Source organism: Erinaceus europaeus, chromosome 21, assembly GCF_950295315.1.
Source record: "Erinaceus europaeus chromosome 21, mEriEur2.1, whole genome shotgun sequence".
Lineage (NCBI taxonomy): Eukaryota > Metazoa > Chordata > Mammalia > Eulipotyphla > Erinaceidae > Erinaceus > Erinaceus europaeus.
In genome coordinates, this window is record NC_080182.1 from 40,028,092 (window position 1) to 40,054,748 (window position 26,657).

At 41.0% G+C, this 26,657-nt stretch overlaps 1 protein-coding gene across 2 annotated transcripts in view; it reads left to right on the forward strand.

Moving 5' to 3' along the window:
• KCNH8 (potassium voltage-gated channel subfamily H member 8) overlaps positions 1–26,657 on the forward strand; it is a 402,367-nt gene that overhangs the window by 335,844 nt on the left and 39,866 nt on the right. For both annotated transcript variants that reach the window (XM_007529685.3, XM_060180873.1), the window contains one exon: positions 25,933–25,971. In XM_007529685.3, coding sequence (XP_007529747.2) covers positions 25,933–25,971 — 39 coding nt within the window. The remainder of the gene's footprint in view (positions 1–25,932; positions 25,972–26,657) is intronic.

A 26,657-nucleotide genomic window follows, 5' to 3' on the forward strand; every position in this document is an offset into this window, starting at 1 on the left:
GTGGACGGTAGGAGTCGGAGGTGCAGGAGAGGACTCAAGCAGAAACATGGCACTGTATTGGGTGAGTGCTGTATTTGCCATTGCGTTACATATGCATGTTGGATTTAAAGGACCTACATGGAACAACTCAGGGACCAAGTGACCTAAAGTAAAAAAGGATCTTAGGATTGCAGTTTAGAGCTGTAGAAGCCACAGGGCCCTGGCCACAGGGGATAATTCATAGGAACCAGGCAGTTGAATTCTCTTATCACTTTGGCATCAAAGAAGCTAAGAACTCTAAGGTGTCCCAATGGCCTGAGACCATGGTGATTGGGTTAAACTTCCCTGCAGGCAAGAAAAGTGACTTAGACTTTGCAGAAAATTTCCTACTTTCAGAAATCAATGCTGGAAGAGAAGGAGGGCTGGAATCTCTCCTTTCAAGACTAGGATTCTGGTGGAAATCAGGCACTATAATGCTCCATTACTTCTTCAGAGCTCCTTCCCTCCATCTGCAGCTCACATACAAAGCAGAACCATGGGTAACCAACTACCTATGACCAATAATAGAAACCAAAATGGACAGGTAAAATTGGGTAAATGCTGGTTCTGCAACATCAACACAGGTTTCAGGCACTTAATGATGCAAGTCCAGAATATCTGTCAGAAAAAGAACTTAGGAAACATAGTGTTAGGAAATTTGAAGAAATACAAAACTCTTAATTGACTGTGGAGAAGTGAATTAAGGAATAAATCCATGACTTTAAATGTTCACTTGATAGGAAAATGAAAGACTTGCAAACAGAGTTACAGGATATGAAGGACACCTAGAATGCATTCCAGTCTCAAATAGCAAGACAAGGAAGTTGACTTAGTCATGTAGAAGAAAGAACATAAAAAATAGAAGACAAACTGGTCTTACTCTTTGACCTCAAAGGAAAAAAGTTTTGGAAAAAATGGAGCAATTCTTCAAGAGATTGAAAGCACCATTAGAAAAATAAGTCAGGTCCTGGAAAAGGATGACAGAGGACCTAAAAAAAAAAAAAAGTAAAAAAGATAAGAATTAAAGGGTTCTCAGAAGCAAGAAGAAAGCAGAAGCCATATTCAAAGGATAATAGCAGAAAATTTTCCAAATCTTGGATGTGGGCAAGATGTTGATGATCAGAAGCAGAGACAACTCTAAAATCCCTAAACCCAAGTAGATCCACACCAATACACTTTATTTTGAAACTATCAAAAGTCAAGGACAAAGAGCCTTTCCCGCACTGTAGGGTGTCTTTCCATTAGGGTGGTGCTATCCTTTGCTGTGCAGAATCTTTTCTGTTTCATGTAGTACCACTGCTTTCTTTTTGTTCTTGTTTTCTATACTACTGGATTTGAGTTTTGAAGACCTTTAGGAAGCATGAGTCATGAAGTGTTCTGCTAATGTTTTCTTCTAAGTATTTGATAATTTATAGCAGTTTTGAAACCAAAGAAAGACCCAACACTGGCCGCCAGCTGTAGACCAATTTCTCTCCTCTCCATGTGTTACAAACTCTTTGAGAGGCTGCTTCTGTCACGTATTTCTCATCTTACAGAGAAATTCCTATCACCCGCCCAGGCTGGTTTCCGCCCAGGAAGATCTACCTATGAACAAGCCCTGGCCCTCTCAACTTACATTGAAAATGGATTCCAGAAGAATTTAAAGACAGGTGCTGTCTTTGTTGATCTCACAGCAGCCTATGACACGGTCTGGCACTGTGGTCTCCTAGTCAAGATCTCAAGATGCCTGCCTCCATGGGTGGCCAACACTATATCGTTTCTTCTCCAAAACAGAAGATTCCGGGTACATCTGGGTGACAAGTCTAGCAGATGGAGACTTGTCTCAAGTGGCCTCCCCCAGGGCTCTGTTCTGGCTCCTACGCTATTTAATATTTACATCAATGACATCCCAGAAACTTCTTCAAGGAAGTTCATCTACGCCGATGACATCTGCTCTGCAACTCAGGCATCCAAGTTTGACATCCTCGAGGAAACACTCACGAAAGACATGTCTCTGATATCTGATTACTGTAAAAAATGGTGACTAATCCTTAGCACTGCAAAAACGGTATCATCTGTTTTCCATCTACACCATGCCTCGGCCTCGCGTGAGCTTAATGTGCAGCTTGGCGATACGAGAATCCGGCATGAAGCCCAGCCAGTCTATCTTGGCGTAACTCTCGATCGCACTCTGTCATTTCACAAACATCTCATCAAAACTGCAGCAAAGGTGGGCGCGAGGAATAACATCATTGCAAGACTGGCCAGCTCCTCATGGGGCACGAGTGCTTCCACACTACGATCATCATCTCTGGCATTATGCTATTCCACTGCAGAATACTGTGCCCCAGTATGGTTCCGTAGCCCCCATGTCCACTTGGTCGATTCCAAATTATATTCCTCCATGAGGATAATTTCTGGAACCATCTATTCCACCCTCAGTCAATCAAGAGGACTTAACAATTATTAACATCTATGCAACCAATGAGAAGCCATCTGAATACATCAAGCATCTACTGAAAGAGCTACAGCAATATATTAACAGCAACACAGTAATAGTAGGGGACTTCAACACCCCACTCTCTCAACTTGACAGATCATCCAGGCAGAAAATCAATAAAGACATGAGGGAGCTAAATGAGGAGATAGATAAACTAGAACTATTGGACATTTTCAGAGTCATTCATCTCAAGAAAATGGAATACACATTTTACTCAAGTCCACATGGGTCATTCTCAAGGATAGACCATATGTTAGGCCACAAAGACAGCATCAGCAAATTCCCAAGCATTTTCTCAGACCACAGTGGAATTAAACTACACTTAATAATCAACATGGATTGGAAGAATTAACATCATCAGAATGAATATATGACCCAGAACCATATACAGATTTAATGCTATCCCCATCAAGATCCAAACCACATTTTTAGAAGAATAGAAAAAATGCTACAAATGTTTATCTGGAACCAGAAAAGACCTAGAATTGCCAAAACAATCCTGAGAAGGAAGAACAGAACTGGAGGCATCACGCTTCCCGATCTCAGATTATATTATAGGGTTATTGTCATCAAAACTGCTTGGTACTGGAACATGAATAGACACACTGACCAATGGAAAAGAATTGAGAGCCCAGAAGTAAGCCCCCACCCCTATGGACATCTAATCTTTGACAAAGGTGCCCACACTACTAAATGGGGAAAGCAGAGTCTCTTCAAACTCAGAACTGTTATGCATGAATAAACTATTGTATTTACTGTCGAATGTAAAACATTAATTCCCCAGTAAATAAATTTTAAAATTTATTGATTTAATTATGATAAGCAAGTCCATTAGATAAGCGGAGTACAATTCCACACAATTCCCATCAACATAGTTCTGCATCCCATCCCCTCCACTGGGAGCTTGCCTATTATTTATTTCTCTGGGAGTATGGACCAAAGATCTTATGGGGTGCAGAAGGTAGGAGGTCTGGCTTCTGTAATTGCTTCTCCACTAAACAAGGGCATTGGCAGGTCAGTCTATACTCCCAGCCTGTTTCTGTCTTTCCCTAGTGGGGTAGGGCTCTGGAGAAGTGGGGTTCCAGGACACATTGACATCATGGTAGCATTTGCAACTTGGTGGCTGAAAAGCACTAAGATATAAATCAGAACAAATTGTTTAATAATCAGGAACCTAAAAGCAAAAATATAGCTGCTGAGATTTGGGGGTTCCCATTTTGGAGAAAGCTAGTAGGTCTGTTTTAGGTATATTCCAAGGGGACTTATGACTTTACTTGTTTGGGTCTGATAGCTAACATAATTTTTAACAATATTTAGACCCTACATATTATTTATTCTGTCCACTCTTGTACAATTCAACTATATTATATCCATGAGATCTGAATCCAGGCTTCCTTTCTTAGATGAAAATGGACCTAAATAGATCTTTCAAGGGAAGACTGTGATTTACCAACATCTCTCCCCTTTATGTGACTATATTACAATTTAATTCAAGATATTACTGAAAAGGGAGCTTGTCCCAAAGGGGAACTTGGTTTAAATTCATCTCTATCTTCATCTGAAATAAGATGGAGCTTTGTAGAAGCAATGGCTTGAAAATGACTTACTGAATAGAAATAATCTTTACAACTATACCTGACAGCTCAGATACTTAGCTTTCCAGAGGAAGCCTGTGCGTGGGTGTACATCTGCTAGCACTGTCTAGTGTGATAAGAGAGCGTAATTAATTCTGCACCTTTCTGAGATAATTATTCATAGAAAGCTGCATAGTGAAAGAGATTCACATGTAATCACATTGCATTTGCTCTCCTTCTAATCCCTGGCACAACACATGTTGTTTGTCCACCATGTCCTAGAGCCCTGCTTCCCCAGATCCCTGCCCCACTAGAGAAAGAGAGAGGCAAGCTGGTAGTATGGATCGACCTGTCAACACCCATCTTCAGCAGAGAAGCAATTACAGAAGCCAGACCTTCCACCTTCTGCATCCCACAATGATCCTGGGTCCATACTCCCAGAGGGATAAAGAATAAGAAAGCTGTCAAGGGAGGGGATGGGATACAGAGTTCTAGGGTTGGGAATTGTGTAGAATTATACCCATCTTATCCCATGTTCTTGTCTATATTTCCATTTTGTAAATAAAATTTATAAAAATTAAAAAGAAAAAATAACTCATCCTTTGGAGCAAAAATTCCTCCCTGATAGTGAAATGTTTTACACACTACTATACTTAAAACAGTGTCAGATGTAATTTTTTTTTAAGTTCAGTAACTACAATTGGGAAAATTTTACTTGTATTCAATATATACTCTTATTATCAGAAACTTTTCCCATGCTGCAGTCTTTGTAGATTCAGATACTGTGGCAAACATATCAAGTTTAAATGTAGGGACAATGTCAGTCAGTGGCCTCAGAGTTTTTAATCTTGTTTGCATGCTGATAGCCGTGAAATGAAGAATGATGTTGAACTTCTTGACCCTAGTGACACATTCTACTTGGTCTACTGCAATTGTCCATTAGCACCCTCTCTTTAGTGATGGTTCAGGAATACTGCTTCTTCCCTTTCATGTCCTAGAATCACTTCCGTTTCTTTGTTCCCTCCAAAGAACGTTTTGGGTACCGAACCCCAGTGATGAATAGACTGAAATTCTCTTCTCAGCCTGAACTTCTCTTTCTTCTGTGTTGTCTACTACTTCAGAAGGTTGACATATTTATGTTCTTAAAATTTGTCAAACACAGGACTTTATCTTCACCTCTTCTGAAATTGAAGTCTGATTTTTTTAATGTTATTTTAGGACAGAACTAATGTAGGGTATTGGCAAAAGCAATCGTCTGAGAATCCTGGTAAGTTTGGGATGGAGACTCCAAATGCAGACTTTGACTATAAGTAACACAACTCAAAGATAGAATTAGAAATAGAGGAGGTTAAATTTAAGAATTCTGAGTGTATTGATGCCAATGATGGCTCACTTGGTTAAGCAAGGACACTGGTTCAATTCCCTGTCCCCCGAAATTTTATGAGTGATGAAGCAGGGTTGGAGGTGTCTTTCTTATCCTCTCTATCTCTTCCTTCCCTCTCAGTTTCTGTCTTTGTCTAAAATAAAACAATAAATAAAGTAAAATATATTTCTAAGAATACTATGGGATCGCATAAAATGCACAGGCATGGGGTCGGGTGGTAGCGCAGCGGGTTAAGTACCTGTGGCGCTAAGCGCAAGGACGGGCTTAAGGATCCCGTTTCGAGCCCCCGGCTCCCCACCTGCAGGGGAGTCGCTTCACAGACAGTGAAACAGGTCTGCAGGTGTCTGTCTTTCTATCAACACTGCATAAAATGGTGAAGAGTTGCCCTGCTTTATCTGTCAATAAAAAAATAAGTTGATAAAAGAAATGCTCCAAATGTCCAAGACTGGTCTGCAACATTAGCATACTAGCATAGCCCACAGACAGTGATATGTTTATTGTAATGAAACATTCACAACTATTGTAGCAAGTTCTTGGAGGTTAGATTTCCCAGTACCCCCTTTCCCTTCTGGTAACCGTGCACTGAAGCAATTGTTTAAAAGCTCATTTTGTTTTATTTAGATTTTTTATTTTTTTAATAATTTTTTTCCTTTTTTGTTGTCCTTGTTGTTTATCATTGTTGTTGTTATTACTGTTGTTGTTATTGGGTAGGACAGAGAGAAATAGAGAGAGGAGGGGAAGACAGAGAGGGGGAGAGAAAGACAGACAGCTGCAGACCTGCTTCACCGCCTGTGAAGCAACTCCCCAGCAGGTGGGGAGGGACTCGAACCGGGATCCTTAAGCCGGTCCTTGAGCTTCGCATCATGTGCGCTTAACCCGCTGCGCTACCGCCTGCCCCCCAGATTTTTTTATTTTTACATATAAATCATGTATATGAAAAACCATCCTGTTTCTTGTCTTTCTCCACCTGAACTCTATTCCAGAGCACGATACCTCTAGCCCCGCTCAGATTGCTTCTGGTTCTTGGCTTTTGTAAATAATGCTGAAATAAACATGGGGATGAACTCGTGTCTTTCGTATTTGGGGAGTAAATTCCCAAAGGTGAGACAACGGGACCATATGGTGTCACAATGATTGGCTAGGTGTATGATGTAGTTGAATCACAAATCTAAATATCTTAGAATGTTTATAATATAAAGATGTTTCTTTATGGATAAAAATCTCTCCCTGGGGCCAGGAGGTGATTTCGCCTGGTTGGACACACTTATTACCATGCACACAGACCCAGGTTCAAGCCCCTGGCCCCACTTTCTGGAGGAAAGCTTAGCAAGCAGTGAAGCAGTGCTGCAGGTCCCTCTCTGTCTCTACCTTCTCTGTAAGTTTCTCTCTGTCTGTCTCTACACAGTAAGTAATAAAATACTTTTTTTTTAGTTTTTTAAAATTATCTTAATTTATTTATTAGAGACTGCCAGAAATCGAGAGGGAAGGGGATGATAAAGAGGGAGAGAGACAATTTTCACTTCTTCACCACTCTCAAAGCTTTCCCCCTGAAGGTGAGGACCGGGGGGCTTGAGCGCTCAACCAGGTATACCACACCAGACCCCAATAAAATACTTTTTAAAAAATATGTTCTTAAAAAATTCCCTTACCCCCACCTGCAGGGGGAAAGTTTCGTGAGTGGTGAAGCTGGGCTGCAGGTGTCTCTGTCTATCCAATAACTAATGATACTACAAAAAAAAAAAAAAAAAACCCTCATACCAATCATACCAAGCATGGGTTTCAAATAAAATTCAGTATATAAAAAAAAATATATATATATATATATAATGACTTTCACTAGGTTTTAACTTATTTTGCCACTTGAATAGGATTTCCTCCACATAGCAATAGAAATGAATGTTAATATTTATTAAGTATGTGGTATGAGCAAGGCAATTTGTTTACATTACCCCATGAATTAAGTTTTAATCATTGCATCATCTCCATATGTGGTGTACCCAGACCTCTTAGTAAATATGTAAACCAAACAATTGTCTAAGTAGTATACTGCCTAAGATCACAGAACCAGTGAATCAAGGGAAACTAGAATTGAAATCTGATCTTCTGAATCTAAATCTAACACCTTTGTCCTCTAATGCACTGTGTCACAAATCAGAGCAATTTGCTTAGTAGAAACTGCTTCCCTTCAGGCAATCTGACTTGTAGTAGAAAATTGACTTATAGTAAATTTTCAAAATAACATTCACTTTCATATTCTTAGGCTCCATGCTGGTACTTGTCATGTCTCATCAACCCTTCACACACAGCCCCCCCGCTCCCCAGTGCTCAAGTGTTTCAGGAAAGACACCTCATTAACAAGAAGGCAGCAAAACCACTGTAGCTTGGCCACTCAACTTGTCTTTGCTTAGTACTTGCACTTTTATTTGATCGTAAATCTATCCATTTATTAAGTAGCTCTGTGGTCAGGTCACAGACTAGCTCTGAGAGAATGTCTTCTATTTTAAGTGTTTTTCTGTCTGCTCTACCATTATTCTTTATTCTTCCTTTGTTCCATGTTCAAAAGTAAAATCTGAAGTTTCCGGGAGTCGGGTGGTAGTGCAGCAGGTTAAGCGCACGTGGAGCAAAGCGCAAGGACCGGTGGAAGGATCCGGGTTCGAGCCCCTGGATCCCCACCTGCAGGTGAGTCGCTTCACAGGTGGTGAAGCAGATCTGCAGGTGTCTGTCTTTCTCTCCCCCCTCTGTGTTCCCCTCCTCTCTCCATTTTTCTCTGTCCTATCCAACAACGATAACATCAACAACAACAATAGTAACTACAACAATGAAAAACAAAAAGGGCAACAAAAGGGAAAAATAAATATAAAAGAAAAAATTAATTTAAAAAATCTGAAGTTTCCATTCTGTCTTTTTAAATGTACAAGACTGCATTTGAATTTCTTTCCAGACTCAAATTTCATCTGCTTAAGAAGTTTGAGGCATTCTTATTATTAATTAAAATTGATACAATCTCTTTGGAACAAAAATGTATCACACACTTACCAATGATTAATGCCCTCTCAGTACTTCCTGTATGTACTTTCACACCCAGATATGCAGATCTGTGTGTATTAAGTGGAATTGTCAGTGAAGAAGGAATATCTTTAGTATAGGGTTTTGTTTATACTTTCATCAACTTTCAAATTTACTCTATGAAGACATGTAAGAATATCCTGTGAAATCAATTTTATACTTTTTTTTGTTAAAAATTAACCTCCAAAAGGGAGAGGTGGTTGGCACACCTGGTTGAGCACACATGTCACAGTGCATAAAGACACAAGTTCGAGGCCCCAATCTCCACCTACTTTGCCAGCAGTGAAGAAGTACTACAGGTGTCTCTGTTTCTAGCTCTCTAGCTCCCACTTCCCTCTCAATCTCTCTGTCTCTGGCCAATAAATAAGAAAATAAATTTAAAAATCTAATCTCCAAGAACTTGCTACAATAGTTGTGAATGTTTCATTACAATAAACATATCACTGTTTGTTTGTGGGCTATGTTAGTATGCTAATGTTGCAGACCAGTCTTGGACATTTGGAGCATTTCTTTTATCAACTTATTTTTTTTATTGACAGATAAAGCAGGGCAACTCTTCACCATTTTATGTAGCGTTGAGGTTCCAAACAAGGACCGTTTCTTCAGTTAGCCCACTAATCCCAAACCTAGACTCAACTATTATAGTACAGAGTCAATGGGTGGCATGATTACAGCTGTTATAATTGAGTCAAGTTGGTGGAAATTGAATTAAAATTAAAAACAAATTACAAAGATCCCAGGATAAACATCTTGAGTAGTGTTTTTCCCCGTGAAGTCCCCCCAAGAGTGTAGAAGGCAGAGAGTACAACATATGGCAGAGACAGCCTGCTTCCGCCACAGAGCGGGCCGTACTTGGCAGGCAGATCTTCAGACCCCCAGTTTCATCACATTTGAGGCATCTGTCTGTTTATCAGTTAAACCAAGAATTCCAGGGTGCCAAAAAAAAAGTGACTAAGTAACTGTTTTGGCTGGAGGAAAGAGTAGCCAAGCAGTCAGAAATAAGAAGCAAATATGATGCCAAGTTAGAGGGTTGTGTGAACAACTTTGAAACGATGAGTTGGCAGGTCAGCGTGGGACAGTTCTGTAAGGGTGGAGGGAGCCACAGAGCTACGTTTCTGTCCAGTGAATTGGGATTTAAAGGATTTGGTTTCCGTGCCATTGAGGAAAATGAGTAAGGAAAATTCCGAGATGAATATCTGTGAGACGCTAAGCTTGTAGTGATGCGGTGACCCCACTTATCTTGTCCACTCTGCAGATTAAGGTCTTTGAAAGCACAGCATATGGTGGCCAATCTGCGTCATCGTGTTTTGCCAGCATTCATAAACAGCCTCGCTCCTGACTCGTACTGACAAAGCATGTTCACATTCCAGGTTATACAGTTGGCATGTTTTTCTTTGAGGCTGGTACGCAACCTTTCATCTTGCTACTACAGAAATGTTGACATTCTATATGTGATGACAACCAACAAACAAGATAGGATTATACTGAAAAGAGTAGGAGTGTGAGGAGTCCCATGCCATGTGAGTACATATGGTTTGACTTCGAACAAGTTCTCTTCCTTTAGAGGACTATCACTTCCTCCTTTCTGGCCTTGATGACTTCAGAGAAACTAACAGTTGGAGCAGATGAAATGTTGCAGTGATGTTGCGACCTAACGCAATACATAGAAATGACAGGTCACTGAGAGATGTTTCTTTCACACTGCGCATATGAGATGGAGGACGGATAGGAGTTTTTCACAAGCTGATTGAGGCCTCCAAGTTTCCTCTTATTAGTGACTCCATCATCTCTATAGCCTGGGGGTCTTCTGGTACCCAGAGCCACACTACACTTTGTAACTAGCAAGGAAACTAGTAAAGAGATAACATGAATGATCTTTTTACGTTACTCAGAGAACAGATGTAGAAATAACATAGATTTCTTCTGTTCATATTTCACTGGCGAAAATTAGTTCTGTGGGTCAGTCTAAATGCAACAGAAGATGAGACATGTCATTACAATATGTGTGAGGGAAAACACAACTGATGAGTAACCTCCAGAGTTATTTTTCCATTGATTTTTCATTACTTGGTTTAATTTAAAAGATATACTTGTGAACACCAGGAATGGTGTACAACCAAACTGAATTTTTATTTTGCTTATACCTATTAACTCATTATCGCATTATTGAAATATATATTTGCATATATATTTAATTTTATACATATTATATATATTATGTATTTATTTCTATATATATGATCAAATTACATTCTTACCAACAAACCATAAGGGTTTCACACATTGCCCTCAAGGGCAATCACTGTGAGTTTTCTCAAACTTGGAAGTAGCACCGAGTTGAATAGATCACAAAGTTATAACTGCAAAAGGGACCTTTGCTTCATCTCTCCCAACAAAACTCTCTCCTGAAATTCTTTATCTCCGACTTCAATTCCACTTTACATAGGGAAGGTTGGTTTAGAAGATTTTTGTTGTCACAAAGATATGTTTCCACATTTTCCCAAGATAAGTATCAGTCATTTCACCCTCAGCCAAACTATCATCATGTTCTACTATAGGGACTGAGGTCTTTATTATTTATTTTTTCAATTACTTTATGTGACTGCTTAGACTCAAAATACAAATTTTCACAAGGAAATAAGTGGAAATATATATACTACTAAATAAATAGAATGTCCATTTTTCCCCACCAGAAGCATGTTTTTAGTAAGAATGTTAGTAAGGAGATGATCCAGATAAAGAAACTGGTGGTAAAATCAGGCACTTATCTCTATGACAATGTCTCTTCTGGATACTTCCTGGAGCAACATTAGAAAAGCAAAAATTGGGGGCTGAGCGGTGGTGGTACGCCTGGTTAAATGCTCACATTACAGTGCACAAGGATCCAGATTCAATCCCCTGGTCCCCACCTGCAGGGGGAAAACTTCAGGAGTGGTGAAGCAGGGCTGCAGGTGTCTCTGTCTTTCTCTCCCTCTTTTTATCCCTTCCCTTTCAATTTCTCTATTCTATCAGATAGAATAAAGTTTAAATTTTTTTTAAAGAAAGGAAAAGCAAAAACGGCAAGTTAACTTGATTTCTTCCTATATGTCTGTGATTTCTAATCCCAGTCTAATGCTCACATAGACTTTCTTTTAGCCAATATATAATTGGCCACTTGTATTTTCTTTAGGCCTCTCCATACCTCTCATCTTTGAGTTGAACAATTCTTGACCTCGTACTTACTGTGAAGTTTTCTTACTTAGAGATTGTTGGATAGTTTGAAAAAAAAAAAAAGAAAGAAAAAAGAAAGAAAAGATAATGCTACAACAGATAATACTTTCCATGTTACAATTTTAAAGACTTCTCGAATTAAAAAAAATCATGTATTTGCTCATGTAGAAACTGGTGCCAACAGTGCTATCTTAGGATTCTTCCTATGTTCAGTGACTAAACGGGCTTAATTAAATGAGGTTCAAATGAGCAACGGAAAGTAGCTCATTTCATTTTGGCTGAAGGGCTGTCTTCAACACATTGGGATGTCCAACTCTTTCGTTATAGTGTATAATTGTCACTGGGCTTCCTCCACAACAAGCTAGGCATTTCACGTTAGTGTTAAGAGTGCCACTGGGAGTAATGATGTGAAAACTTCTTACACCAAATCGAGCATTTTTTTTTTTTTATCAACCTGGTCTGGAACTACAGTGCTCAGCAGATGTCTCTGAGCTCTTAGGAGACCAGCTGTTGTGCTTCTTTGCGCTTGTACGGTAGCTGACTCTAGCCAAGAACCAGTGTAGCCTAATTAGACGATGTCATTGGGAGCATGGGATCTCAACCCAAGATAATGAGTTGAACTGAAAGTTATTTCAGCTAAACCCCGGATCATTGGTTTGCTACGTGACTCCTTACAATTGTCATCTCTACAATTGTACGCCACTGCTGAGGCGTTCTCAGTTGGTTTTCTTCACATAAGTTTGTAACATCCTTTTTTTCTTTCTAGAATAATAGGGATCAAATACTAGAAAATAATTTCTCCATCAAAAGCATCTTGATTTTCAAAAGTTTTTTTTTTTTTTATCTTTTTACCAGAGCCCGCTCAGCTCTGGCTTATTGTGGTGCAAGGGATCTCGAACCTGGGACTTTGGAGCCACAGGCATGAGAGTCTCTATGCATAACCACTCTGCTATCTACCCCTGCCCTGGGAAGCAAACTTCTTCCACTTTGAGGTTCCAAACAGGCAATTTTTACCAACTTGAGGCCTCAGCCTGATAGTTCTTCTACCCCAAGACCTCAAGGAAGCAAAATTCTGCCCATTTTTAGGTCTGAGGAATGCAAATTCTACTAACCCAGGAATTTCTAGCCACAAAATCCTGTCCATTTTAGGTCTCAGATGCGCAGTTTCTGTTCACTTGAGGCCTCAAACCCACAGATTCTGCTCCCCTAGGGCCTCCCAAAAAGTTGTTTTATTAGTGATTTAATATTGATTTACAAGGGTATAGTTCCACACTTTTCCCACCACCAGAGTTCTTGTCCCCATTCCCCACATTAGAAACTGCAGTAATTCTCCCAAGATCACAGATATGGGTTGACTGTTATTTCTCTATCTGTATTTATATATATTTGCCCATTTTTTTCTATAGCCCTGACTTCTCTTTCTTTCTAAATTATTCTACTTTCGAGTGTCCTTCCTTTTTATTTTATTTTATTAGTGATTTAATAGTGATCGACAAGATTATGGGATAAGAAGGGCACAGTTCTATAGTTTCCACCACCAGAGTTCTGTATCTCATCCCCTCTATGGAAGACTCCCTATTCTTTATCCCTCTGGGAGTATTGACCAAAGATCTTTATGGGGTACCAAAGGTAGGAGGTCTGGCTTCTGTAATTGCTTCTCTGCTGGACGTAGGTGTTGGCAGATGGATCCATCCCCCCAGCCCGTCTCTGTCTTTTCCTAGTGGGGTAGGGCTTTGTTCTAGAACACATCGGTGAGGTTGTTTCCCGGGCGAGTCAGGTTGGTTTCATAGTAGTGTTTGTAACTTAGTGGCTGAAAAGCATTAAGATATAAAGCAGAACAAATTGTTTAATAATCAAGAACCTAAAATGAATATAGCAGATGAGATTTGTGGTCTCTCCCCTCCCCATTCTCCTGATGAAATTGGAGTTTAGAGCTCATCTTCCCTCAATATTTCTATCCATCTGGGAGTATAGACCAAAATTCTTTATGGGGTGCAGAAGATGGAAGACCTGGCTTCTGTAACTGCTTCTCTGCTGGAGAAGGACATTAGCAGATCGATCTGTATACCCAGCCTGTTTTTATTTTTCTCTAGGCTTCTGGATAGGTGAGGTTCTAGGACACATTGGTAAAGTCATCTGCCCAGAGAAGTCAGGATGAAGTCATAGTAGTAACGATGGTGGCTGACAAGCAGTAAGGCAGGACAAAATGTTTAATAAACAGGGAGAAAGAAAGAAAGGAAGGAAGCAAGGAAGGAAGGAAGGAAGGAAGGAAGGAAGGAAGGAAAGAAGGAAGGAAGGAAGGAAGGAAGGAAAGAAGGAAGGAGATAAGAATAGGGATCTTGGGGCTGGGTGGTGGCGCACCTGGTTGAGTGCATGTATTACAAAGCGCAAGGACCCGGGTTCGAGCCCCCAGTCCCCACCTGCAGAGGGAAAGCTTCATGAGGGGTGAAGCAGGGCTGCAAGTGTCTCTCTGTCTCTCTCCATATCAACCCCTTTCCTCTTGATTTCTGGCTGTCTCAATCCAATAAATAAAGATAATAAAAAAATTTTTTTAAAAAGAATAGGGATCTTAGGGTGGAACGAGTGTTTTGCAGACAGCTATCATGGGAAGATGAGAAATTACATGTATGAACAAACTGTACTGTAAATCATTGCCCCCCAACCAATAAAATTATTTTAAAAGATATTGACAAGCATGGCACTACCTAGTGAACACCTCTAATAGAACCACTGGACAATCTGGACAAAGGAAATTGGAAGTGTGAACAGAAGGAATTCAGAGAAAAATTCTATAAGAACTGGAAAAGAGGCAGTTTTGCTTTTATTAATAGAATTTAAAAAGAGGGGGTCGGGCGGTGGCGCAGTGGGTTAAGCGCAGGTGGCGCAAAGCGCAGGAACCGGCGTAAGGATCCCGGTTCGAGCCCCCAGCTCCCCGCCTGCAGGGGAGTCGCTTCACAGGCGGTGAAGCAGGTCTGCAGGTGTCTGTCTTTCTCTCCCCTTCTCTGTCTTCCCCTCCTCTCTCCATTTCTCTTTGTCCTATCCAACAACGAATTGCGTCAACAAGGGCAATAATAATAACCACAACGAAGCTACAACAAGGGCAACAAAAGGGGGAAAAAAATGGCCTCCAGGAGCGGTGGATTCATGGTGCAGGCACCGAGCCCAGCAATAACCCTGGAAGAGGAAAGAAAAAAAAGAATTAAAAAAGAAAGAGTAATTTCTAAAAACATTACTGCAGGTTCTCAAATGTATTATCTCTAGTGCTCTTGAAAGAAACACACACAAAAATAACTATTGTAATTTTAACTGTTGTGGCTTGCTGTATTGTTTCTCTTACATGTTGCTGGTTGGGTGAACTGAGTCTAAAATTTATTGTATATATCTCATTGAATGCTCGACACACTCTAGTAAGGATCACAACGGAGAGGAATAAACAAAAGCTCAAAGAATTTTGAGTGCTCTTTCTCATCATACATGTGCCATGTAGCCAACAGAATGTAAATGGAAGTGACGTGTGACGTCCAGGTTGGACTGATCAAATGCTCAGTGTGTCTTCCCCATACTCCCTCTCTCGCCCAAGATACCAACTGAATGATGCCAAGATAATCCTGAGACTTCATGATGGCAGAATGACAAAACAAAAGCCCATGCCTCTGAGTCACACTTAGACAGGGACACGTCAAGCCTTCCAGAGATAGATCTCTTTACTGTTAAACAGTTGTAAGCGATCTCATACATTTTGTTTTTTCAACATTATCTGTCCTAGGCCGATGAACACACTTTCAGAAGTTGCATGGTTAATAAGAGCCAAGTAAATCCCTCTTCTTTTTTTTTCCCTCCAGGGTTATTGCTGGGCTCGGTGCCTGCACCATGAATCCTGGAGGCCATTTTCCCCCCTTTTGTGCCCTTGTTGTTGTAGCCTCGCTGTGGTTATTATTATTGCCAGTCTTGATGTTGTTCGTTGTTGGATAGGACAGAGAGAAATGGAGAGAGGAGGGGAAGACAGAGAAGGGGAGAGAAAGACAGACACCTGCAGACCTGCTTCACCGCTTGTGAAGCGACTCCCCTGCAGGTGGGGAGCCGGGGGCTCAAACCGGGATCCTTACGCCAGTCCTTGCACTTTCCGCCACCTGCGCTTAACCTGCTGCTCCACCGCCCGACCCCTGTAAATCTCTCTTCTTAATCATTATGCCATACTACCTTCTAAATGAGTTTCATCCCCTGGCACTCAGACCCTTTTTGTCAAAAATATGCATCAGTCTTTTGGGGCTTCTTACCCTGAGGCTCAGTGGTTTGATTCCCCAGCTCAGACAGTCAGTAAACACTTCATGTACCACTACAGGACTGTATTTTCTGCATCAGAAGCAATAGTGTTTACATCAAAGAAAGGAATTCCCCCTCTCAATCTTAAGAGTTTGTCTTGACTTCAAGTCTCAGGATACAATTGGGAAATGTCAACATTATCAATTTATTTCATTAAATTCTCATTTCTGTTTTCATTAAAATCTCAGTTATAGAAAAAAGAATAATGGAAACCACTGAGCTCCAGCCCAGTCTCAATAGTCTGTTCTATAGACTACACGGTGGTAAACTTTCACACTTGTTTTGTTAGAGATAAGTGAGCCTTTAGTCAAAATCTCTAAGCTTCCAGCTCCTTTTCCCATATGTCTCCTGGTATTTCTGTCATACTCTACATATTAGCACCTCCATTTGAGTCTACAGAGAAACAAACATTTGAGATGAAAATAAAACTAGTTGATTTGCTGTTTGCCTGTATTACATGATAATTAGCTAGTTGAAAGAGCAGACACTTGAAGCATATACTTCCGAGTTATTTATATCTTCTGTTCTTACTTTCTTTATCCCAAACAGCTACTGATTGTGGCAATGTTGCTACAGGAAAGAAGATAAAATATTTGATAATCCTTTTTTTTTTATGAATGAGGACACATGTTCCTTCAATCTGTTTTGTGACTTAATCTGTGTGGCATTATTAACAAACAGGATATCATGAATCCATCAGAAGGAAGAGCCTTGCAGTTCACATCTCATTTCCTGATTGAACAGTCAGCTGTACACAGCCTTCCCCCAGAGCATGTTGCTGTCTTATGGAACTCCATAGTTGCGGGACTGCCTGCAGACTCACGCAGAGACATGTAATGCTGGCTTGTAGGCCATGTAAATAATGGAAATGGATTTTCTGCCTTCTGTGAGCCATTGCCCCTTGGGGAACAGTTTGGGTGCCCAGGTCTGCGTGACAGGTTCCCTTCAGTTGCCTTCCTGCTTCCGAGTGCCGCTAGGAGTTTCTTGGCGGATGCTGAGGGTGTCCTAAGTGGACAAGATGCTCTTGTGCTCTCTACTCAGGAAAGAATTCCTTTTTTTCTTTATCTTTTGCTTTTATAAAAGTTTCTATTAGTGATTTAATAATGATTAACAAGGGTGTAAGATAACAGGGGTACAGGGGGCTGGCGGTTTTGCACTGGGTTAAGCACACATGGCACTGAGCTTAAGGCTCTCTGTTCGAGGCCCTGGCTCCCCACCTACGGGGGCGGGGGATCGACAGATAGTGAAGCAGGTCTGCAGGTGTCTTTATCTCCCCCTCTGTCTTCCCCTTCTCTCTCTCAGTTTCTCTCTGTCTTACCCAACAACAACAGCAGCAGCAACGACAGGCACAGCAGCAACAATGGAGAAAGATGGCCTCCAGGAGCAGTGGATTTGTGGTGCAGGCACCGAGCCCCTGCGATAACCCTGGATGTAAAATAAAAATAAAAGGGGCACAGTTCCCACCACCATAGTTCCATATCCCATCCCCTCCATTGGAAACTTCCCTATTCTTCACCCCTCTGGGAACATGGACCAAAATTCTTTATGGGGAGCAGAAGGTGGGAGGTCTGGCTTCTGTAATTGCTTCTCTGCTGGACATGGACGTTGGCAGGTGGATCCACACCCCCAGCCTGTGTCTCTCTTTCCCTAGTGGGGCAGGGCTCTGGGAAGGTGGGCTCCAGGGCACATTAGTGAGGTCATCTGCCCAGGGAAGTCAGGTTGATATCATAGTAGCATCTGCAACTTGGTGGCTGAAAGGCAGTAAGATATAAAGCAAGATAAATTATTTAATAAACAGAAACACAAAGGTAGGAATAGAGCAGCTGGAACTAGGGGTCTTCATGTGGGAAGAAGCTAGGAAGTCTATTTTAGATATGTCCCAAAGGGAGTCACTTTTCCTCTCCTCTCTCTTTGCATCTCCCCCCAGGAAGCCATAAGCCTGCTTCCTGCTGGTAGATCTCAGGAAGCACTAGCTAGCCCCTTGATAGGAAGCTTGCCTGCTGTGTAGCACCCACTCCTCAGACCAGGGGCCTTAGTTCAGGAAAGAATTCTAAGGAGATAGATATGGTACCTGTGAGTAAGGAAACAGTGTTTATTGAAAAGCAGGCTAAGGTGGACACCCCTACCTCACCTCACCCCAGTTGACAAAAGGGGCAAAAGTGGCTGGCCAAGTAACAGAGATTCTTGATGGGACAGGACATTTTTTAATTCTATTAAGGAAAAGGATAATACAAAGCAAAGACCAGGAAGTTACTTTTCCATATAATGGATACAGGTAGTCTAAGGAAGAGAATTCTTCAGTTTGCCTCCTGGGGAAGATCTTTCTGAGGTTTTCTTATAATTGGCACCATCTTCTCCCCAGAGTCTGACCAGATGATATAGCTGAGTTGGTTTTTGTAGATTTCTTTGATCTCTCTCTCTCTCTCTCTCTCTCTCTCCCTCTCCCCCTCTTCCTCCCTCCCTCCTTTCCCCCCTCCCTCCCTCCAATGGGGTTGCCATGGTCTCAGAGAGTATTACCATGGTCCTCAAATGATCGATCTGTCATCAACAGATGTTATCAAAGGTTAGCATGGCATGACCAACAGCAAGAGAATCACTTGACCACTATTATAGAATTGAGCTGTTCTTTCCATAATTATTATTGTTCTGTTCTTAAAAAAAACATTTTGGTTTTTTTTAATGTGTTTAATCCCTTTTGTTGCCCTTGTTTATTGTCATGGTTATTATTGTTATTGATGTCATCGCTGTTGGATAGGACAGAGAGAAATAGAGATGGGTGAGACACAGGGGGAAAGAAAGACAGACACCTACAGACCTGCTTCACTGCCTGTGAAGTGACTCCCCTGCAGGAGGGGAGCCAGGAGCTCAAATCAGGAACCTTATGCCAGTCCTTGCACTTTGTGCCATCTGCTGTTAACCCACCACACTACCGCCTGACTTCCTACTGTTCTATTCTTGTACAGTGAGTGAAGGTATCTGCTATCATATACCTGGAGACACTGTCCCAGAAGATGTGTAACTTTTCCATCTTGGTAGCTTTCCCATGGGGACTTTCTCATCCGGCTCATTTCCTATAGCAGTTTCCCCGTACATCTGTGTCGCTTAGGCAAATGCCACTCTCTGTGTCCTAGACCCTAATATCAAGGCTACTAAAAGAAGCAGTCAACATTTCGGTTCCATCTCTTGAAACACAGCTTCAGAGTAATTAAAGTTTATAATGTCTCACAACTTTTATCCAGCCTCCCTTTGGAGGCTGGACAACAGACTCTATGCTACACCTGAGGAAGAAGGGTCCTGATATTGGGGCAGCTTGGAACGTTCCTACTCATGACCACAGAATGTGAGCTCAGATCTATAGGGATGCAGAGGTCACACAGGCTCCTAAGCTAAATATGGGTCCCAGGTCACATCAAATCGGTGGGGTTTACAGTCAACAATATTTATACACCTTTACCATATTTGGGAGCTACTCTCTTCCCTGATCCAGCTTTCTGGTCCTTTTTATAGCCATGACATCATCTCCCCAGACAATAACTAGGATCCACCTGCATATCAGAGTTCAGGCTCAGGGGGAAAAAACCAACTAGTATAACCATAGGCCCTTTGGAATATAACTAAAATATGCCTACTAGCTATCTACAAAACGAAGGAAACCACCACCCCCCCAACTCTTCATCTGCATTATTCCAGCCTTTAGGTTCATGATTGGTCAACAATTTGTTTGGCTTTATATGTTAACTCTCTTTTCAGCCACCAGATTCCAGATGCTAGCAGGATGCCGACCAGACTTCCCTGGACAGACAACCCCACCAATGTGTCCTGGAGCCCTGCTTCCCCAGAGTCCTGCCCCACTAGGGAAAGAGAGAGACAGGCTGGGAGTATGGATCCACCTGTCAACACCCATGTTCAGTGGGGAAGCAATTACAGAAGCCAGACCTTCCACCTTCTGCATCTTACAATAACCCTGGATCCATACTCCCAGAGGGATAAAGAATAGGGAAGCTATCAGGGAAAGGGGTGGGATACAGAGTTCTGGTGGTGGGAATTGTGTGGAATTGTACCCCTCTTATCGTATGGGTTTTTTTTTTTTTTCACTTTTTTTTTTTTTATTTTTTATTTAAGAAAGGATTAATTAACAAAACCATAGGGTAGGAGGGGTACAACTCCACACAATTCCCACCACCCAATCTCCATATCCCACCCCCTCCCCCGATAGCTTTCCCATTCTCTATCCCTCTGGGAGCATGGACCCAGGGTCATTGTGGGTTGCAGAAGGTAGAAGGTCTGGCTTCTGTAATTGCTTCCCTGCTGAACATGGGCGTTGACTGGTCGGTCCATACTCCCAGTCTGCCTCTCTCTTTCCCTAGTAGGGTGGGTCTCTGGGGAAGCTGAGCTCCAGGACACATTGGTGGGGTCTTCAATCCAGGGAAGTCTGGCTGGTTTTGTCAGTGTTTCCTTTTAATAAATAAATTAAAATAAAATAAAAAATAAAAAAATCCAAGTATTAAAGGAGGTGTATTAGCATCCTTCAAAGACTAGGCCTTAAGCCTAGCCTTAAGCCATCCTCAAGCCTTATCAAGTATTTCAAAATTAGTCAGAATTTAAAGGTGCTCTATTGAGTGAGGCAAGTGAATAAAAGAAATCAAAGCTTTTTTTCTATGAGGAAAGTTCCATGAAATTTTTAATACGAAGAAAAATTTCTATTGATAATTTTAAGAGTATAAAGGAACATTATTTGGATGGACAGGTCAAGTAGGAATCTATGAAAGCTTTATTGAAAATACTAAGTATAGGGCCAGGTGGTGGCACACCCGCTAAGTGCACTAGCTCTATGAAGGAGGACCACATAAGGATCCCGGTTCAAGCCCTCGGCTCCCCACCTGCAGGGGTGTCACTTCACAAGCAGTGAAGCAGATCTGTAGGTGTCTGTCTTTATCTCTCCCTCTCTGTTTCCCCCTCCCCTTTCAGTTCTTCTCTGCCCTAGTGAATAAAATGAAAAAAAAAGTATTAAAAAATATTCAAGATTGTCAAGCTTCAACTCTGTCATGGTAAACTTGTACCAAGGTATGTCCTCAGTCCTCACCACAATTTCTTCCTTCCATTCTGGCAGACTAAAGGTGTAATTATAAGGCCTTATGACTTTTAAACTTATTTCTCTCTCTTAATGCTTAATTGACATAGCTACTTCTATTTTCCTCTCATGTCTGATTTATTTCCCTTTTTAAAAAAAAGTAGTTCCCATGAAAGAGTACCAAAAATTCTTCATATTGTCTAGTTATAAAACTTTCATTTTGGAAAAATTCAAACATTGAATTAGACAGACGCCCTTAAAACTTTCAAAACCGGAGTCGGGCAGTAGCACAGTGGGTTAAGAGCAGGTGGTGCAAAACGCAAGGACCGGCATAAGGATCCCGGTTTGAGCCCCTGGCTCCCCACCTGCAGTGGAGTCGCTTCACAAGCGGTGAAGCAGGTCTGCAGGTGTCTGTCTTTCTCTCTCCCTCTCTGTCTTCCCCTCCTCCCTCCATTTCTCTGTGTCCTATCGATGACATCAATCAAAACTACAACAATAAAATAACAAGGCCAACAAAAAGGAATCAATAATAAATAAATGTTAAAAAAAAACTTTCAAAACCTTTTGAGTCTTTTACTTGATAGAACAAGAAACATTTTCCACCCCCAAGCTGTAGCCATGCACTCATCCTTAGATAAAGTTTCTCTAGAACTTGTCAGCTTTCCAGAAAGATTTGCAATCAGAAAAGGCTAAAAATTGCTTAGTCAACCTAGAATCATACTTTCAGGATATGTTGTGGGACAGTCCCCAGAGCTTCTGTGCCAGATCAAACTCCACAAAAGCACCAAGTATTTCGTTGTTCTGACCAGCATTGGATGATGTACTGAGAAAACACTTTTCAATGTTTGTAAGGGTTATTTATTTATTTTCTGAGAGAGTGGATGGACCAGCACAGTACTTTTGCATATGCAGTGACAGGAACTGAGTCCTGTGGCTCATTCTGGAAAGTCATACAGTCTACCAGCTGGACCAGCCTGAGAGATCTCTTGATACTGTGCGAGGCATAAATAGATTCTGGTAAAGGTTACATCACTAACTTGAGATATTTAGAGAGTTGTGAGACAGGACCACATACACAGAGGAAAAGACTAGCAGAGCTCCCCCTAATATTTGCTTAGGAAACATCTTCAGACATCCAAGTCCATCAACAAGGAAGAAAAAAAGAAGTCAGTGGGACTACATCAAATTTAAAAGCCCCTGCACAGCAAAAAAAGAGGACCAAAAATATAAAGACTCTCTAGTGAGTTGTAGATTTTTATATGCCATACACCTATGTGCTAATAACCAAAATATGTCAAGTGCTCATAAAACTCAGCAACGAAGAAATGAACAGCTACTCTAGACAGGGAGAGGGGTCAAGCTGTAGTTTCCAAGCCCCCAACTGCAGAAAGGGAAGCTTCAGAAGCAGTAGACTAGTGGTGCAGCTCTGTCTCTCTCTCTCTCCCTCCCTCTCTCTCTCTTTCACACACACTCTCTCTCTTCCTTCCTTCTTCCCTCCCTCCCATTTATTCCTCCGCCTTTATTTATGTTGCTATCAGAAAAGAAAGAAAACAGAGAAAGAAGAAGATGATGATGATGATGATGATACTCCAAGAATCTTCACTAAAGAAGATAACCAGACGGGCGGAGGTAGATAGCATAATGGTTATACAAAGAGACTCTTATGCCTGCAGGTCAAAAGTCCCAGGTTCAATCCCCTGTACCACCATAAGCCAAAACAGAGCAGGGCTCCAGTAAAAAAAAGGGGAACAACAACAACAAATCCAGATAACCAAGAGACATGACAAAAAAAATTATCTAAGTCACTGGATAGCACTGAAATACAGGTCACGTCCACATGAGATTATCCTCACACCTGTGAGAATGTCATATATTAAAAGGGGCAGAATCCCAAGTGTTGGTGAGGGTGTGGGAAGTAAAGAACCCTTCTACACTGTTGTTGGCATGTAAACTGACTCAGCTCCTGTGGAAAAATGTCTGGAGATTCCTGACAGCATAAAGGGACAACATAAACCACATGGTCTGGTAATTCCTTCCCTAAGAATCTATTCAAAGAATGCAAGCAAAAAAAAAAAAAAAAAAAAAAAACCTAATTCAAAGAGATCGACATATACCTGTGTCTGTAACAGCACTCTTTGTAATAGCCCAAATCTGGAAACAAGCCAAATGATCAAGGACAGATGAGTGGTTAAAAAAATGTGATGTATTTATATATTATTCAGCTGTGACAAATTATTAAAGCTCTTGCTACATCTTGGATGGAACTTGAAAAAAAAACATGCTAAGTGAGAGAGGCCGGAAGGAGAAGGACAGATACCAGATGATCTCACTCATAGGAGGAAGTTCAGAATCAAAAATAAGGGGGAGCACAGGGTGAAGCTTAGACTAGGTGTAGTCTACTGTAGCAGAGTCAAAGACTCTAAAGTGGGAGGAGAGGAGTGAGGGGGTCTTGGGAAGCATTGGGGACGCAGTGTAACAGTGGAGGAAAACTAGTTGGCTGTCAGAATGGTGCATGGACACCTTCCCAGAGAGAGAAGTTGCACTTGTGTGACAACAGCTCTTGTAAATCATAATTTTCTTCAATAAAGTGATGTTTTAACAAAAAAAAAAAGAAAGAGAAAATTAAGAGATTATATTGAGAAAGGTAGTCATAGTGACACATAACATAGAAGTATATATTTGACATTTTTGCTTCTTTGTAGCTGTTTAAGTTCAAGCAGATTAATTTCTCTGCAAATAGAGGCAGTGTCTAGCTCTGTTAACACAGGAATCAGGGTTGTAATCTGAGATAGATCAGCTGAAGTATTGGAATCTGATGTCCCAGCCTCTGCTGCCACAGATCTTTTATTCCTGACTCTTCTATTGAGCTGGGAAATACATCTTCCTAGGAACTGATGAAGAGGCCATGTGTCTGCTGCATACACTATTGGACAAGGCCCTCAGCTCACTTCTCGTGGTCGGAGCACACCTGTGCTTCAGAAGTACTCACTTAGCCATCTTAACATAGCTCACACTAGCTGCAGTCCTGGGAGCTGGTGGGGTAGGGCCTGGGAATACACTCACCTATGAAAAGGGCAAGGTCAAGTGGCAGCTCTGACCTGCAGCTCTGTAGTCCTGAATGCTGCTTGATGTAAGAGCATCCTACCAGGGCATTCTTTCTCTCATCCAAGCTGTTAGTGGAAGCCTCTTTAAAACACGTTTTTAATTCTACCACAGTAGCAACAGCACCATAATTTTGTTTTATTTTGCACATTTTTAATTATTCAGCTGTTTTACTTGTCACCATTTAGGGAATTATTATAAAACTTATGTCTACAATACTTCTGATTAATGCGTATTTAGGCAACTGAACAGATGTAGAATGGGTTGACTGCTTTGATAAAATTAAACATTGATGAAACATATATTTGCACTGCAATAATAATGCCGGCATTTGTATAAATAATAACAGATCTAGTCCCCTAATCATCTTCCTAGAAACAAACAATAGTGAGAGGGTGACAGAATTACCAAATGTGTCTCACTTCCTAGGCAAATAATTTTCAAGTGCAATTTTTTGTGCGTTATGTGAGTAAAATTATGCTAATTGGTAGTAAGTATTGCCACTTTAAAGGAAAGAAGAGTATTTGAGCCAAAAACAATGTGGGCGACATGTGAAGCATGTTTCCAGGCTGTGTTATGATCCCCACAGCTTTGTCTACATCATGGAATGTACACGCATTTTAACAGACTACTACTCATGGAGCCATACTTCCATTTTATACAATTGGTAACCTGAGATCCAGGTTTAATTGATTCTATGATGTAAGTTTGTCTTTCAAATTTTATCTTACTTATTTTTATTGCTTCAACATTGTCTATAATGCTATATGATTCTGGAAACATAGTTAACACCTCCATATTTGATGATCCATCCCAGACCTACCACCAGAGTTCAAGATGGTCCCTCTAACCAGTCATCCCTACCCTCCCACTTCCCTCAAATAGACACTTGTCATTTTTCACCAAACCTAAAATGTTCCTGACATTTTAGAATCTCTTAAATGTGACATTATCTATAATTGATGGTTTGGCAGCATTGTTTCATCATCATCATCATCATCATCATCATCATTATTATTACAACAATGGGATCCTGAATTGAGCTTAAAATGGTCCTAGATTTTGTAGAGTGCTGTTAAATCACTAGTAAAAAATATGGTAATAGTCCACCCCATGAACTGAATCCTAGTCCACAAGGCTCATCACAGTGAGCAAAACAAATGGGACAGAAAGAAAGCATTCCTTTCCCACATATTCTAGAAAGGCAGAGAGATCAATTGAAGAAATGAGATCAAATAATTAAAAAAAAAAAAAAAAAAGCCTGTGCATTTCTGTGTTTACAAAGCCAAAGAGAGAAAGAATGGAAGAAGTGAGAATTTAGCAGAAAGTTGGGAAAGAGCAGCAGAGGGAACAGAAAGCAAAAGGAAAGTGAAGACAGATAGTCAGCCTGCTATTTGATCTCTGTTTTCTACAAGTGGTCGGAAATTAATGCTTCTCTCCACAGAAGACTTTCAAACCATCCTCTTTCTTATTGTTATTACATACACTGGTCCATAAAGACCCCGAAGGGTGGAGTCGAAGCAGTTTCTTCAGCATCCCACAGGATTCAACTTCTCTTCTTTGTCCCATACTGACTCTACCATCCTCACCTCCCACCTCTGAACATCACCTGCTTTCCAACAGCCTGCATTTCACCGAGTCCAAACCATGAGGGATGCTTTAAGTGATCGTTACAAGACTTGCTTCTTTGTTGTTTATTTTTCAGGTGATGTCAAGATTGTCCAACAAATCTGCAGTCTCACAGGTATGCCTGTTGTCAAAGAACAATCTAGTTAGCACGCTCGGTAGGAATTCCAGTAGCTGTTTCTCCCCCTTGAGATTTTTTTTTTTGGTATTTATTTTTTATTTTCTAGAATACGATTCCCACAAGAGATATGGAGACCTATTTTCTTTAAGTGTGGAAACAGAGGAGTAATGAGACACACTGCTGACGTATTTTTCATGCAGTGGGATGTGACTTAGTACCGAAGAGTGTGACTGGCATGTGTGAGGCCCTCTTTGATCTCCAGCTTTGGAGAGGGCCACGTAACTAATGCTTCTCTCTCTATTCCACTGAGTCAATCTTCTGGGGAGTTATTTCTGAGGCTTCATCAGTACAGACTGACTTTTTCAGATAAAGGCAGAAAAGGAGAGAGAGGAGAAGAGAGAGAGGAGAAAGGAGAGGGGAGAGAAAGGAAACCCATCTCTCACATCTTCAGCAAAATAGAGTCCAGGCTGGAGACCTGGTTCATATACGTTCCAAAGCAGCGCACTACGCAAGTGAGCTGACTTTACCAGCCCTTATAGATAAATGTTAAAGAATAATTGTTGTATCAACAGTTTGGAAATAAAACTTATAGCAAAATCCCATAGTTTTCATCTTAAAAAGTACTCTCATATTTATTATAATTGCTAGTAAATTGTTTTCTGTAAACATTCAATCAATGTTAC